The sequence below is a fragment of the Vanessa cardui genome, chromosome 4, assembly GCF_905220365.1.
Source record: "Vanessa cardui chromosome 4, ilVanCard2.1, whole genome shotgun sequence".
NCBI classification, from domain to species: Eukaryota; Metazoa; Arthropoda; class Insecta; order Lepidoptera; family Nymphalidae; genus Vanessa; species Vanessa cardui.
Window position 1 is genome coordinate 9,805,272 of NC_061126.1, and position 18,220 is coordinate 9,823,491.

The following is an 18,220-nucleotide window of genomic DNA, read 5'->3' on the forward strand; positions in this document are numbered from 1 at the left end:
TATTCACTTTAGCAAACATTAAACATGATTACATGTTATTGACACATTACTGTCTAATTTACTGGCTGGTAACATTTTTCTTTCCGCGATATTTAATAAATGGTCCACAAGAAATAACACAATCGAAATGAAATGACAAAATATCGTTTAAAAAAATTTGTTGAATAGCGTGACCGTAGAAACTTAATTTTTTATGCAATCCGCAATCGAGTGCAAGAACACCCATTCATCATTGATAAAAATAGTGGCGACACCTCATTCATTGTATTCGGAGTGGTGGACTACCACGAGGGGCATCCCTTGTAATACATTACAATTCAACAGCTATACTTGTAGTTATGCCGTCGGTGAAAAACGACAAATCAATAAATACTCCTTTGTAGCTCTGATAAGTTTATAAAATAATTTTATACAAAAGATCATTGATTAAATGTATTATAATATTTTGTGTTTACGAAGCTGCATATACAATTGATTGTACTTATCTTCTTGTATAATTTATTAAAATTGATAAAATTAATATAGTACCTCAGTATAAATGCCTTTATCATAAACGTTTAAAAGATTAGTCAACAATTTGCTACATCCGTCTCATGTTTAACACATTTGCGAAGACCTGAATGGTTTGTAATTTTATTTTAATTTGTGTTTTGAAACCATTTTTCTTGCTTTAATAAAAATACAGATTTCTTTATCTCCATCACAATTTATTTAAATATTATCTACATAATTGTGCGCATAATGTGAATTTCTACTTTTATAAAATATCTGTGCATGCATATAAGTAGTATTAAAGAATAAGTAATTTATAAAATTAATTTCCGACTTAAAGCTTTTAAATGCCTACGTGAATAAAACTAATTTTTAATTTTCTATAATTTTAACAAAATCAATATCAAAATCGTATTAATGATCAACGCTATTTTTCTCATTACAATATATGTAGATATATACATAGGTACCACTTATAATTATATAAAATATAAGATTTATTCACTATATTAGAGTATTAACTTTAGTAACTTTTAGTAACTTATTATAGTATTAACTTATTAATAACGATACATTATTATAAAAAATAACGTATGTTACACGCTAAATGTTGGTATATCTGTGTACATAATTGATTTAATTCAGAATATTATATTAATAATTAAAAAAATCTCTGAGCTCAGATATATTATTTGTCCTTTAGTGTTTCTTTTACCTAATAGTATATTTGTAATACTATAATGTCATAGCTTGTGATTGTGATTATTTATATGATTTTCAACATACATTAATGTACCTAATATAAGTGAACGTTAATGATTAGCGATTATTTTAACCCTCGTTGGATATATACTTGATTGAATTGCGCTCTAACAAGCGCTATTGACTCCTTACGAGATTATATTATGTCACATGTAACATCTTTATAGTTCTTTTACAATCGAGTATCGTATAAATGTAAAATCAACAAATGAATATAATTGCTTTTTACTTTTTAGTATACTGTAAAAGCTACTTAATGCGAATATACGAGTATTTATTAAAATATTTACCCAATGAAGAGAGATAATTCTTTTCTGATTTATTGCTAGGAAATACATAGCTTTTATTGTTATATAATTTATATTACTATAAAGTTAGCAGTTATTGAATATATTAAAGTCTTTTAATGTTATTAATTTTTAATTATTGGAAGTTATATAACTTATATCTTTTCATATTTTACGATTATTTATTTCTAAGTAAACGTACGATTCAATAAAAGTGAAGTGTAACAGTTAAGGTATCTTTATTAAATAATAACAATGTAAAAGTAACTTTGTCTGTCTGTCTGCCTGGTTTGCTTTAACGATTAAACAAATGTTTTTTAATTATTTGCGAAATACACTAGGGATGATGAGTTTTAAACAAGTTGTTATGGCATTTTCATTACAAACTAAATTCCAAAAGGCCAAAGCCTTGAAAAGTCAAGCATATAGTCTTAAGTCACAGTTCCAAATCAAAAATAATATTAGAAATTATTAAATTTAAAATAATAATATGTATATGATATATACGATTTGATATTTGATCTTTATGATCGACCCTCTTATCATTTAAATTAAATTTAATATTCATATCATAAAAACGTGTCAAACAAGAGCAGTAGATACCCATTGTACTGATCTTGTTATCCGTCTTTTCTTACCCAGACACTCCTGTATTGAATCAATTAAGTCTCTGTGAAAGGGTTCCATAAAACATGATTTATTACTAACCATCACAATACTTTTAATTAATGTCTCAACTCACTTGATATTAACGTTATAATAAAATTAATATTCTCACACACTCTTGCAGTGACTGAATTAATATAGTATAAATATTGTTTCAATTATATTTTATATAGAGTCGATGACATAGATTGCTTAAGTGAATATTGTAGAAATCTCAATTAAGTTTAATTAAAATTTCCGTGCAAAAATTTGTACAATGTTACATAGCCTTCGTTAAGTTGCCAGCCAGTTTAAATTTTAATACAATATGAGTAAGTTTTGTTAAATATAATAAGCATAAAATAATCCACAAACTATACATAAAAATAAAATGTATTTATTTTTAACAAAAATGACTAAAGTTGTGTAAAAAAACCATGTTGATTTTATTTGAATAACGCTTTTTATAGTATAGATATATGATATCGTTCTTTCTGTATATAGATATTTGAATACACAACTTCAGGTATAATACTCATAACAAACATAGTTCCTAAACTTGGTGGTGCATTGGCGATGTAAGGAATTCATAATCATCATTACATGGTATAAAATAAAGTTGCTTACCGCTGTCTGTCCCTATGTATGCTTAGACCTTTTAAATTACGCATCAGATTTTGATGCGGTTTTTTTAATACATAGCGCGATCGAGAGGAAGGTTTTTATATATAAAACATGGACAATATAGTAAAGAAACGATGATAATTTTTATAGTATCTAATGTCATGTCATGTAATTTTGTAGTACATTTAGAATTAGTATTGCACACGTACAAAGCCGAAGCGGGTCGCGAGTATTTCATAATTTACCAATATCTATGGACGATGGTGAACACCTACCACCAGGTTGCCCACCTGCCCGTTCGAATACCAGTCTCATCAAATATAAAAATATCACTAAACATGTATATTTAGAAAAAATATAACTTAAAAAAAAATCTAAGCGTATTGTACGGTGGTATTTGATTTGCTATTAGGTACAGTAGAATAGATCAATTTAAACGCACATGACATGAATACGCAAAATTCCTAAATAAATCGAAAGGAACGCCTTTCGTTTCTGTATCAATTTGCAATCCATTCAATTCGACCCTGACGAATTTAAGGCTGTGAATAAGCGTGCTTTTTTATGTCGACGATGTTATCACCATCTGTAATCACCCTCATTTTGCTTCATTTAATATTTTACACATTGCAATTTAAATATTTTTTTAATGATCTGTTAAAAAAAACACGCCTTATATTTTTAATACTTTACACAAAGACTATTCGTGATGTCTCGATAAATCAAAAGTACATCACTTTGGTTCAACCATCTAAACCTACGGTGTAAATTGGTACATTTATTTGCGTCACTCGATTTATTTACTGTTATCTGTATGAAATGTTTTTTTTTTTTTGAGAATTATCACTGCTATGTCGTGTACTATAGGCACTTATTCCGGTATTATACAATAAAAAAATATAAATCAAATTTGTTTTTCAAACTAGAAACATTACTCTTATTTATTTTCAAAATAATTAACGCTGTTTGAGATAGAACACCTCAGACCTGAGAATAACTTGCGAAAAAACCCAGCGGGACTTTTCTTCTTTTATGCATACCTTTTTTCAACAATTGTATTGCTATTTGAAACGGCTTGATGGCGATCTTATCTTTTCCAAGGTGTGCTATCATCTAAGAAGTCATTACTTTTATAATAACTTTAACTTGCAAACATTTCTTGAGATTAATTTTTTTTCTGAGATCTTCTTGTAAACATTGCCCAATACACAAATCATTGATCCTATGTAGGTTAATATACTTCTTCATCTACATTCTTATGCGTATTCCTGATACAATAGTATATAGGTACGCAGGAAAAATTAATTTAAGGCGCGTAGGTTCACTACCTTTATAATCATTCCTCATGATCAGTCCTGCGTCGGAAGCCGAATTCATCGATATATTTTAAAAGAACATTTGACTTTCTAATAATTTAAAAAACACTGGTAGACTTAAAATTTTAAAAATTCAAAAGCGATTTATTGTAAAGTATACTTAAATAAGATATATTCGATTTGAAACCCTATTATTTACTTATACAAAAGTTTACTTAATATTATAATGTCTATATTGTATAAAATATTTAATTATAAATTTAATTGGTATCAAGGACCAATACATATCTTACAGGTGTAATGATTCAATTATTATTTATAAAATTATTAATTTAATACCAACGAATCGTGAGCGTAACGACAGGACTGCTATTTATTAACATTTGACTATTCTTTTCAAAAGGGCTTTACTGATTTTATTTTCATTGAATTCGACTTAAGCCAATTAATCACTCTTATCGACTGGTTTCCTTGAGTTTTTCGTCGGAGGGATCGACGGCTGACCATTGAACCAATATCAATGGTACTATTGTGAGCCGTTTTAGCCTATTGTTAGCCATTGTGCTGTAAACTGATGGTGCCGCCGACCGAACGGTATAATCCGTCGATTACTCTTCTAACATATTTAACATTCAAAGGTAATCCTGTTCAATTAAATTATACAAATCATCAGAGAAAATATTGTATCATTATAAATTTATACAAAACATTTTAAATGTAAATAGATGAAATTAATTATATTATTGATTTTCTATTTTAATCGAAATAAATAGATAAAATGTTTATTTAAATAAAATATTAATATAAGCGTACATTCCTATAATTATTTTATCATGTACTTATATGTAATTTCAATAATACTTATATACAAAAACAGATTTAACATTTAAACGCTCGTATTTATATTAAACTATAATTGCTTAGCTGAGACCACTATGACTAATAGATGATTTGGCCCGATTCAAAACTGAATCGATGACTCGAACACGTGACTAACATATATAACAACAACAACAGAAGTAACACAATATTCATTTTGTTTATACACTGTCATGGAAAATTTGTCTCCAAAATACGAATACAATCAAATTGTCTTAAACAAATCCGAAGTAATCTTCAACTCCTTATTCAGCCTCCCTTGCTAAGTCCTAGTAAAGAAATTGAGGAAAGAGAAATTTGCATAAATTAAACGGCATCTTTCGTCACTTTACAAAGTGTGCTAATGGCGGCTTAAGGCTCTCACGCGAACTGATTCAGTGTCACGTGACGCGTCGCATGTTCCTCAGAGAACTTTAACTTTAATGGCAGCATCAAGTGAGACTAATTAAGATGAAGATTAATTTTAAAAATAAATATATGGTATATTCGAAATATAATATAACCCAAAATTAAAAGTCATGCAAAACGTTTTAATTTTAAAATCTTGATTATAAACAATTCACCTCATTATACTGAGCAATAATTTCTTTAGCATATTGTAGAATAAATAATAATATTTATATAAGCATTATACCTACATCTTTTTTGAAAGTTGAATAATTTATCGTTTATCTTAAAATCAGAGAAGCGGCGCAGGGCCCATAATAAGCAAATGATGGCATGTAAAACGGCCTGTGTTGCCAACTTCGCGTTACTTATTTAAATTTTGTTTACTCGAATTGTTTTAATAACATGCCTCCCGACGAGGAATTAAGTTGATTTTAATTCGCTGCTTTAATTAATTTAAAGACGGCAATTTCAAAATAATGCTCGAAATGATTTTACTCACTAGAGCAGGTGGAACCGAATTATTATCTCGAATCTCTGAGTCACACTTTAACATATCTTTGTGAATAAAATACATTATCGTTTAAATTGTCTCGTTTGCCAGTTAATTAAACAAAAACTCACTTGTAAAAAAAATAAGGTCAAAAGAAATTAGAACAAGAACCGTAAAAGATAATGAGATTCGTTTAAGAATAGAGTAAATCTAATTTCGGGGTTTTATTGCGATAGCGGATAAATGAAAAAAGTACAAAACTATTGGCAACCTACAGCACCCTGCGCGCGCAGCAACCGTGAAATATAATCTTACAATAAAAACATTTATTTTTCTTAAATAATGACGGTCATGACTGTTTTTATTATAATCGATATAAATTACAAATTATATACAATTATATTAAATTGGTTTCAAATATAAATCAACTTGTGTTATTTTTAAAAATAAAACCGTTTCTCAGTAAATTACATTAATTCAATCAATCAATTATTTTATTTTAAATAAATTTCTAGTAAATATTCATACTTATTGAATTATGGATGTAAATATTTACGAAAATATGAATCAGATATTCGTTGAAATGATTACCTTTGTCAATAGAAAACTTAATATTCTATTTATATTACTTTAATTTCTAAATCAACTTTGACAATTTCACGCTACGATAATTTTTCAATGGCCTTGTTTTTTATTTTATGCAATACGACCAAGACTAGTACGTAATTAGTTGAATAAAACCTTAAACATAAAAGGTAAATAAGTTTTACGTAGGTACCTTCTATTTAACTCTTAAATATATTAGAATTTAAAGGATTAATAACTTAGATCATTGCCTGTATATGTATACAAGAAGAAAATTTTATGAAGTTTGAATCTTAATTAAAATATCCTTCGATTGTCATGATTTATTTTTATATATGTATAATCTGTGCTATAAACATTATTTTTACATATATATATTTCCTTTAAAAAAAACAGCATTACATAGTATATGTATACCAAATAATATTTTTTTTTAAATAATGCGCCACCGACAGGATCGAAAATGCCATGTCCCTTGTGTCTGTTTTTACACTAGCTCACTCGCCCTTCAATCCAGAACATAACAATACTAAGTATTGCTGTTTGCCAATAAAATCACATTATTATTATATGACATTCTTTATGGAATATAATTTTTCAAATCAAGTAAAATTACGGTGTGTTTTATCAAAAGAGTCGAGATGGCCCAGTGCTCAGAACGCGTGCATCTAAACCGATGATTGCGGGTTCAAACCCAGGCAAGCACCGCTGATTCATGTGCTTAATTTGTCTTTATAATTCATCTCGTGCTCAGCGGTGAAGGAAAACATCGTGAGGAAACCTGCATGTGACAAATTTCATAGAAATTCTGCTACATGTGTATTCCACCAACCCGTATATGAACAGCGTGGTGGAATATGTTCCAAACTTTGTCTTCAAAGGGAGAGGAGGCCTTTAGCCCAGTGGAAATTTACAGGCTGTTGTTGTTGTTATCAAAATCCTTCATGTCTACTTTTCGAACTTACGTCGGACGATTATAAATAAGACTTATGTCAATCTACTTTTAGCGAAGTTTTAAGCCTCCGATATAATGAATAAGGCCGTTAGTAACTTTACTAACCAAATACAGATTGCAAAACGTGACGAATCGATGTATTATATCAACAGGGATTAAATTAATGAGATCATACTTACCCCGCCGTTCAACCGCCATGGGAAAAGCAAACACGGGGGAAGACGTATTGTACTTGTATAACCATTAGTTAGTAAACAGACAACAAAAAAATAATCAATGCATCCGTAACGTTTTGTATTGCAAATTTTACGCTATATAAATCAAACATTTGTTAAAATTCGGTAATTTGTCTAATTTACTCTATGTAATTTTTTGAAGCGATGAAATTCTTATAGAACCTTCTTGAAGAAAAAATATTTTGGCTGGATAATAATAATATAAGATGTATGTTAATGAGTATAATGTAATGTAAGTGTAGGTAGCTTTTTTGGATTTTTTAAAAAATAAGTTTAATTGAAACGCAATTCGTTAAAAATACAATTATTTATCGTACCGAATATATATTGATTTCAGTTTACTATTTCATAAAACAGTAAATAAAAATCAACTGAAATAACAAAAAAAAAACAGTACAAGTCCTCGTCGTAGCCCTGGCCCAATCGTCCATTCAGCACGCGGCGTGGCCATAAAATTAAATAAATCCGTTATTTTTCAGGGTGAGAAATGTGCGGTTGGACTGGTCCGGTCAATCGGGCGGCAGTGCGGCGCGATAACGGTGCACATTTGTAAAGATTTTGCCAGCCCAACCGCCCAAGACTATTCGACTGTGTTGTGGCCATACGGATACATAGAGCTAAGAATTTATGAAGGTGAATGTTTTATTATTTGTTTAAACTAATTAAAAATTAACCGCACTTTCTTTAGCGTTTTGTTTTTTTGTTTCCAACGAGCTATTTAATTTTCTCAAAAAACAATATGATAAACAACTCTTAAATACTCTTAAATATTCAACGTAGGTAGGACGTAAGTACCTATATGTGGGTCAAATCTTGCTACTGAATTTGAAACTAGTACTGATGGATTTTACACAATTATTTTAACATTTAAGTTACCATTTACATTTAAATTTAACCATTTAAAATTGACCTTCAAAGCCTAATACTTAATATTAATATTCAGAGATTTTGTTTTTTCAGAGTAAAACAATACAATAGTTTTTTATTTTCCTCTCTACATTTTCTACTTCTTTATTTTAGGCGAAATACAGAGGATAATCTGCGAATAAATGAAAATTGATTTTAAGATTGCTCCGCCCTGGGTCGGCGTTGACAAATAATACGGATTACAGTCTCAGTATTAACTGAACTCACTGCCTTTATAGTGTTTGTGTTACATGCGTATAGCTTATTGAATTCTATTCTATTTATTCTCCTCTAAATTAATATCACAATGCTATATTTTGAACTGGTTATTCCAGCTAATTATACGTTAAACATTTACTCATGTGTTTTTTTATATAGCAATATTTTTTTCAATATCAGATTACATGTAATAAAGTACTATGCATATTTTTAATATTTAACGAAAACTTTGACGTAAGTAAATGCAAAAAAGAAAACAAATTCCACAAGGCCCCTGGCAGGGGTGTCAATTAGGCGAGCGACCACGTGACGTCACTCATCTGCATCACAACCGCTCTGATGCAAATTTAAATACAGTTTAAACTCTTCTTTTTCGTTACGCTGGATTTTTTACAACAGCAGATGTTCAGACATTAGGCATACGGCGTATATAGAGATTGTATATCTCTATATGAGAATTGCATATTCTACAGAAAAAATGCTTAGGTATTATATAATGGAATAAATATATCAAAGTTCATAAAGGTTATAATATACTATAGATTATATTATTATTATTACCTAAATAATCATATTAGTAGACAGATTGATAGAATTTGAATTGAAACAGTAAATAAATGTCTACAATTTAATGCTAATAAATTGGAATGCTAATAATAATTCTATCTAACCCTGTAGTCGAAAATTTGTTTTCAAAACGTAATACACCAAAAATGTATAAATTTAATTAAAACTTATACGTTTCCAGTTTATTGATGCTAAATTATTTCATTAAAATGTAAATCATGATTGCTTGATATAAAATATTTGAAACACGTGAGTAGAATATCAAAAACAGGGAGATAAATTAAACACGCATTACCTACCTCCTTTGTTATGGCAATCCTGTGCAATAATATGTTCATTCATTCAATTAAAAATGGAACGTTGAGACATATTTGAATGAATAGAACGACGTAGAAATTATGCAGCGTGAACGCATTACGTTCAAAAGTAATTGTGAAAATAATGGAACGGTGGCTATAAAAAAGTTCGAATTCGTGGGAATTTGACAGTGTAATGAGTGGTGTAAAAATTTCTTTCACTGTACAATATTGTAAGAGAAGAGGGACGTGATTAAGTTTGGGGGCTTAATATCCGGCGGGAAGGCGAAAGACATAAAATGCAGTTTGCTCGTCCAATCAGGGCTATCAATCAGGAATTAAAAATTAAAACATAGCATATTAAGCGAAAAATACAACCTCTACAAATAATATTAAGTTCATTATATTGTATTTAAATCACGGACATGAAAAAAATATCAATATATCGAAAAAATAATAATTGAATGTTAACATTTAAAATTAAAATAAAAAATAAGAATAAAGCAATAAAATTATGATTACATATATTTCAATTATACCAACCAAATCAAAGATCTTGAAACAAATTTGGTAAAGACAGCCCTACTAATTTGCCGCATCAACTGGCCAGTAGCGAATAGACAACGACCGAAACAGTAGGGACGCATGCTATCGAAACTACAAAATGTGTTGATATTCTGTGACACAGAAAAACCGACCTTATGTCGATGTAAGAGCAAACTAATATTCGGCAGTTGAAATTTATTTGTTATGTAGTTAGCAGGGGAGAAACGTGTGTATGACGTTATAAAATAAAATTGAAGCCGCAAGGGCGCTTGCTGGATCTAATTAAATGATAAGTACGATTTAAGATTAATGTCCTGTACTAGCGAGATCAGAGGCTAAAATCCTTAATATTTTGCATTCTCCTCTAGGTCATTCATTATAGAGAGAATGATAACTTATTTAAGTAATTTGCTTTTGGAGTCAGTAGAGCATTCACAGTTGTTTAATTGCCTCTTGAAATGCAATTTTAATTACAATACGTGAATACAATGTTACATGATATATTCACATATTATCTAAAAAATAAATTACTATACAACCTGTTTTTATTTTGTTTAATTGAATTCGACATTTACAATTATACATCACAAGATGATATGATTGGATAATACTCATTGATAATTAAGCCAAATATTTAAATCAATCTATTAGTTTACTTAAAAATATTTATACATAGAATGACAGCTTCAATGAAATAACAAAACACAGTTCCATAAAAACGACACAGCATTTCTGAAACTCCTACAAATAAACAACATGCATTGTCATATCACGATAATACAAGATTTATTGGTTAAAGTCGTTCTCACATTTAACCACTAGTTAAAATAATCTTTATTTATTCTGCGGCTGCAAAGCCGAACTTAATGGAGCGTAATCCCGATTTGGTATTAACACCAGTATAATGATTAGGGGATGTGATCGCCACGTCGTGTGGTGACAATGATAGTTAGTTTTACCGCCATTGAAAGTTCACGTCAGAATATTTACAGATAATACAAAGATTAACATATAAACTAAGAACGTTTCACATGATGATTTATTATTATTAAAACCTACATATAAAACACTTGTATTAGATTTTGATTTTGAGTTGGAAAATTGTTATTATTAAAATTATATAATTTTTTATCCAATGAAATATTATACATATAACGAAATAATCTAACATAGAACTTTACATAAACACGTACATTACATGTATAAACTATCTCACGATAATGTAACGTGATCTTTGTTAACTCCAGAAGCTGCTTCTGTGATCGATACAATAATTCGAGACGCCTAATTGATCGCTTTCCAAAATTCACGAGCACACATTAAAATCCCCACGAAATTATGCACAGAGTTAAAAATATTTAGAATTGGCTATGATTAAATTTAACATACATTATTTTTATTTGTATATTACATTAATTTCTGTTTATATTTTATAATGAGATTATACAATTATTAATTAATATTTTTTTAATTGATATAACTTTTTGTTTAGTTAAATATACAATTATTTAATTAAATATAATATTTCGTTGATAATTTAAATTACAGACGAAATATTTATCGAATCTAGTTCTGCTAATGATTATTTAGTTTTATTATAAATAGAAATAATTTTGTCATATCTATGAGATTTTTATTTTGTTTTTAGCCATTCACCACAAAACATACGGCATAAAATGACGCACGCGTCGCACACGCGTCTCTTCGGGTTGTAATTTTATCTATAGATGCAGCAACGCGTGCATCTGACGCCAGCCTAAGGGATGCTATCTTTCATGCAATTTATAGGTCAGTCCCTGTTAAGCGGACAACTTAAAGTGAACATTTTTATATTAGCATATAAAGGATTAATTTAAACTAAAGTCGAGGGCGCATCTGAAAAAATAATCGTGGCTCTAAATTACTTACTCTTCATGAAATTATTCTCTTCGCCAAAAAAAATCATATTTTGTTAAATGAATATGTTGCTGGGATGTTATAGATCCATTAATTTTGTCTTTTACAATTTCTAAATAAACTTATATTCGTAATTTTAACTATACAGAACAATTGTATTACAAAACAATTTCCGACTAATGTCTACGTCTAGACCTGAAATTACCTATCCATAACAACACTACACTTTACTACCTTTTTACTTTTTTATTTCATAATGAGTTATAATATCACTACCTATCAGTTATCATGAATTTATAAATGTGTGTGTCTCATCGTAAACATTAATTTGTTTTAAACATTTTCGTTTATTACTGTCGGTCAAATGTTCTGTTTTATTTACGTAAAACGGTTTTCTGTAAAAGAAAGAAGATACGGAGACATCCCCAGGTCTCGAATAACCCGTACCGTAAATACCTGCATAGTCAGCGCTCATTTGTTCTCGAACATTTTAATAATCGCATATTTTTGTAGGCGTCACAGGCAATTGTACAAATCGTCGTTGCTCGTGCAAAAGTCGCTATGTGTTTTTTTTTTATATTTTTCGATTGTTACACCGTTTTAATCGTTATTTCCATGCGTACGAACTGTAAAAACAGTTTTGTCATTACTTCTATAGTTTGAAAGTTTACAAATTTAACTATGCTTTATTCATGCATCGAAATTTCCAAATATTTAAATTACGATTAAAAGGGCACAGTTATCGAAAAACTTAAAAAAATACCACATAGCGACTTTTGCAGGAGCAACGTATTTTTAATAAAACCTCGAATAGAGAATAGACTATGTTAATTTTCTCATTTTCACATTTGAATACTAACATTCAATAATGTCTATATAAATTATTACTATTACGAAACACGTTCAATCTAAATCTTCGTTTTCCTATACCAAATAAAGCACATTGATTTTAATTACGTATGTACCTACCTAATTAATTCTATTACGTTCATTTTCAAAAATGTCCTATTGTTATGTTTAACTACTACTCAATTCGTCTGCCGTCCCAGAGCTGAGCCCCGCCGTGTCTTTAGAATTTTAATTAAATTGTTCATTGGCTCAATTAAATCGATTATTATAGCGAAGCTAACGCGTCACGGACAGAATATGCTCCACTTTTTATTATTACTGTTCGCTTTAGGTTTTGCGCTAATTATCTACATTAATGTAACTTGTTTATATACTCGTACGTTAATTTGCATTTATTAACATACAAAAATAAACAACTAACTTTAATTGGAGACGCAATTATTTCAGTTTTTCTTTACATTTTATTGAATAATCGATTTGTTTCACAATATCATAATTGAGACTTGAGTTTGGTTTGTGTGAATTGAATTTTGAATCTTTAGGAATACGAAATTTTTGACGTAATAATAAATAACAATAGACAAGAGCATATCTTGGTAAATTTTTAATCCTTTTTTTAAGAATAGATCTGCACATTCAAAAACTCGCTTTTAACATAAAATATAGATATCATTTATTTTTATTATATATGACTGCCTTACTAAGATAGAGAACCTAATGATAATGATTCATGCGTTAATTAACAAGTAAGTACCTTCGAAATCATTAAGAGATCAAGTTGACAGAAAAAACTAACAGAACTCAACAACATCCGAATACCGTACTAGTTATAATATGTCTCAAGCAACCACTTCCAGCCAAAAATATAGACATGGTACCACATAATTGCGGTAAATTATACTAGGAGCAAATTACGTCGCGATGTCCTTTAAAGAAGAGGAAATGCTACCGTCTAAACATGTTATATGGCTCTTGTCATGCAGGCGGTTGCCATAAAATTGCCTGATTGCTTCCCGCTAATTATTATTGCGGGATCGAATTACAGTCTACACGCTTGCAACGGCAGCCACAGTTTGCTGCAACATAATGACTTGAAATTGAAGCTTTTTATTAAATATGAACTTAATTGGATCCCGACTAATTTATACTTCGATACTGCGTCGCCTACACATATCTAGCCTTATATAGAAGTTGGAAGATACAATGACTTGATAGATACAAATTAAGGGCAATTAGCGAAGGTTATAAATCGACGTTACATCACTAGACCTGCTGTTCGCGTCCCGGGGGCATCATCAATATGTAATTTATAACTCTTCTTATTCTTGCTTCTAATGGCCGATTCACTCTTTATTTACAAACTTTATAGGGAACAGTTTGATACATATGTATAATATTTTAATAAAAAAATGCCGAAAAAATATTCACATACATATTTTGAATTGGTAGAATGTAATAAATCTTAGGAAATTAAAAACCAATATATCGGCGCTAACAGATCTCATATAATGTGTCAAATTGTACAAACTCGAAAACTCTTTCGGGAGTACATGCTCGTATAGTTCGCAAAGTTGTTTCAAAGAAAGTTTTAAGTACAGGAACGAGCGATCAATCACCAACAATGGGACCGAGGTGCACCCTCGAGAAAAAAGTTGAACGGGTGTAGCTGATTTATTGACGTAGTTAGAATTATCGCCATTTGCAATTCTTGGTGGGTTTGGCAAACAAGTTAACGATAACGCTCACAGCGATTACAACTTGTACTTCAAATGTTACCTATTTGGGACGTAATTTGGAAAAGAAAAGCAAAAATATATTTCGCGGTATGTTTATTATTTAAAAAAAATTTACTACTATCCATTTAATTTACTATAGATCAGTATCTACAATACATAAAACACATAAGTGTTCTTGTTGTAGAATAATATCTACTTAATAATTAATAGGTACCATTGCCAAATCGATTTTACAAAATCGGTTCTCTTTAAAAGATATCTTATCTACTATTCTAATTAATCTCTAGAGATCCCCGCTCCAGTCCATGGGGTAATTAATCGTCGACACTAAGCTTGTTATATGCCTCTGATTAAATTCTAATGCTATTCTACTATAAAGTTACACAATTTGTTGGAATGTCAAATACATGACAAGACAGAATATATCAGTCGAATGGAATATGCCATTACAATTCATACTATATGTTTTTTTAGGAATATATTTGTATCCCAAGTGTTTCCATGAATGGTGAAGGGAATAAGCTTTGCCAGAGACTACAAAGATTGCCAAAGCCAATTGAGACAAAAAATTAGGTTGTAGTTTGGAAGTTTATGCATTATTTAATTATTGTAAATGCATTGTAACAACATAGTCTCAAATTAAATCGATCTCATGGTATATTGCAACGCCTTCTTGTAATCAAAGATTAGTTTCACGCTATCAAAGCAAGTTAAGGATACATAATCACCAGTCTTACGACCCTTAACCCTCAAACAGCAAGCAGTGGCAGTGAAGCCTTACATTAGGAGCAACGTTATTGGACCCTCGTATGGCCGCACGACGATTATCTTAAAGTTAACCCTGTCGTTACAAACCTTATTTGCGGTTGCTCTGAGCCGTGAACGGTTAACTTTAGGTTAAGAACACACTACATAAAGTAACACTATCATTTCGAGCCTAATAAGCAATGAGTAAGTGTCTTCATTAGAAACGATGGAATTATTAACCTTAAATAATAATTTATCAGACCATATTTGCGACTGCTGCCGTTTTGCAAACTGATAAACAGACTCTTATTTCTGACTAAATTTTTGTAAGCATACAAATTTTATCATTTGGATATCATTCAATCTAAGACATACCATATGTATTGTAAATTGTAATAGCCGCTGCAACAAAAAATTGTTTTTTTATGATATAGGTGGACGAGCAAATGAACCACCTGATTGTAAGTGGTCATCGTCGCCTCCATCCACAATGGCGCTGTAAGAAATATTAACCATTCCTAACACAGCCAATGCGCCACCAACCTTGGGAACTAAAATATTATGTCCCTTGTGATTCTAGTTACACTGAACCACCCTACAAACTGGAACAAAACAATACTAATGATTGCTTCTTGGCGATAGAATATCTGATAGGTGGGTATCTAACCAGACGGGCATGCAAAAAGCCATATCACAAAGTAAAAGTCAGAATAAGTTATGTTTAAATTTGAATACAAAAAAAGTTATGTGTTTTAAAATGGAGTGTATACTACGCCGTATATGAGCTTAGTAGTGACCGGAGCGTCGCCAAGGTAGTTACACTGTCCTTCGAATGAGATGCGACGCCGATGGCCGTTTTGTGCCGCGCCATGCTATTTGGCCAATATTGAACCTCTACGTTTCGTACAAGATATCTACGATTATGTTTTCAAGCTATGGTCTTTGTTTTCTTTGCAAATAGATATTCAGTAAATGTAAGTGTGTAGAACTCACAACAGTAACAAAGAGTTCTAATTATAGTGGACATTACGACAGTTCATGATCCTAATTTATTTTTATATTTTTTTGGCATTTCAAAGGCAATCAGTGTTCATATGAGTTGAACACTGATTTTATTTCTCCTAGCAATATTCGAATAAATATTCTGTTCTTCTATTCTACTTTTCTCTAAGAATTCTGATAAACTCTGCCTTTAAACATACGTCAGTGTTGAATATTTTAAAATTTGACTATGACTATGTATATATTATGTGTATATGTATATGTTATTTTTGTATAGTTTTTTTTCATTAGTTTTATTAAGGTTTCGGTATGATAACCCGTAAAATAAGCGTCATATTTATAAAACGATAAAAATATTAGAAGTGTATAAAGGAAAAGGAATTTAGGTACCATAAATAAAATAAAATAAAATGTGCAATATTTAATACACCAAAAATTATGGTGTTATACAAAAAAATTAAAAATGTTTACTTGCTTCTATCTCTCGAATATAATCTTCCCCTTGAGCGACTTCGCGATTTATTATAGGCACGGCTTGGTCCAAAAGACTGCGTTCATAGTCACTCATAACAAAACTGCTGCAAGTTTCAATTATCCCAGTTGGGCCTACTTTGTTAGGACCTGAGAAAAATTTTGTTCCGAAATGAGGATTAGCTGTAAAGCTATTTACGATTGAGTAGCCGCCACATAAAGCTTCCAGCAAATGTTCAGTGAATTCATTAATTGACCAAGCCATAGCAAGAGTAGCTGCATCGACGCCTGCTTTAAGATTTAAAACTTCATTTCCACATTTTCTAACTAGACGCGTTAATGTTTCGGCTTGGTTTTGTGAGATGGAGTAATGACTTGGTAATATATTAGAAAATAATGGCACAATGGTGTTATCGGAGTGACCACCAATAACAGGCAAATGTAAATGACGAGGATTCACATTTAAAGCATTCCCCAGCAAAGCTCTGGCTCTAGCTGTATCTATGTTAGTAATACCAAATAATTTATACTTATTGAAGGGTTTGCTACTATTTAAAAGTGCAGCAGCAAAGGAAATTATAGAGTTAATAGGATTAGAGGAAATAGCAAAAAATGCATCAGGGTTATGCTCGGGTAACGTTCGGCAAATTTTCAGAACAGGTAATGCATTAGCCGCTAACATTTGATCACGTGTATATCCAAGTTTTCGTGGCATTCTAGATACCAATAAAACAAGGCGTGAATACCGTACAGCAGGTGGTAGAAAATTATCTCCTGTAAACGAAGTAACCGTGGGCCCACCAGGCATTCGTGCTAGGTCCAGACCAATGCCGTGAACTGTATTGTCATCGTCGTATAGATGTAGTCTTGTTATAAGACTGTTCAATTTCAGCAGCATCGCAACATTTTTCCCAATCTCACTTGCAGCACCAATTACAGTCACTTGAATACTTCGACACTGTACAATTTGCACGCGTTTAAGACATTTTGAAAACAACGTATAGGGTAATAATTTGTGGCTAATCATATTATACTTATTCTGGATTTATAATTCCATATGTACATATTACAGTCGCACAATTTTCTTGTTTAATAATCAAAAGATCTGTAAAATTCGACGCTATTGACATTGCTTATATTTTTCCGAGTTTGTTCTGTCAGAGAACCCAACTAAAACGTAACGACTACATACTCTTTGAATGAAATATTAAAATGATTTATTAATTATACTTGTTAATTTGGAACACATATTTTTGTCACTCAATATTATTTAATTATTAATCACATGGCCAAGACAAAAAATATGGTCATTTCTGTTCGGCGA

At 30.4% G+C, this 18,220-nt stretch overlaps 1 protein-coding gene and 1 long non-coding RNA gene across 2 annotated transcripts; one reads left to right on the plus strand and one right to left on the minus strand.

The window, feature by feature from the left end:
• Positions 1 to 585: 585 nt before the first annotated feature.
• On the plus strand, positions 586 to 8,808 carry LOC124544007. Its single transcript, XR_006967511.1, has 3 exons — positions 586 to 623; positions 8,141 to 8,294; positions 8,682 to 8,808. It is a non-coding gene; the product is annotated as an uncharacterized LOC124544007 (long non-coding RNA).
• Positions 8,809 to 16,870: 8,062 nt separating this feature from the next.
• Positions 16,871 to 17,967, minus strand: LOC124544483 (malate dehydrogenase, mitochondrial-like). The gene has a single exon (XM_047123064.1). It carries the CDS (start codon positions 17,921 to 17,923, stop codon positions 16,883 to 16,885), a length of 1,041 nt encoding a protein of 346 aa, XP_046979020.1. The 5' UTR covers positions 17,924 to 17,967; the 3' UTR covers positions 16,871 to 16,882.
• Between the last annotated feature and the right edge of the window lie 253 nt (positions 17,968 to 18,220).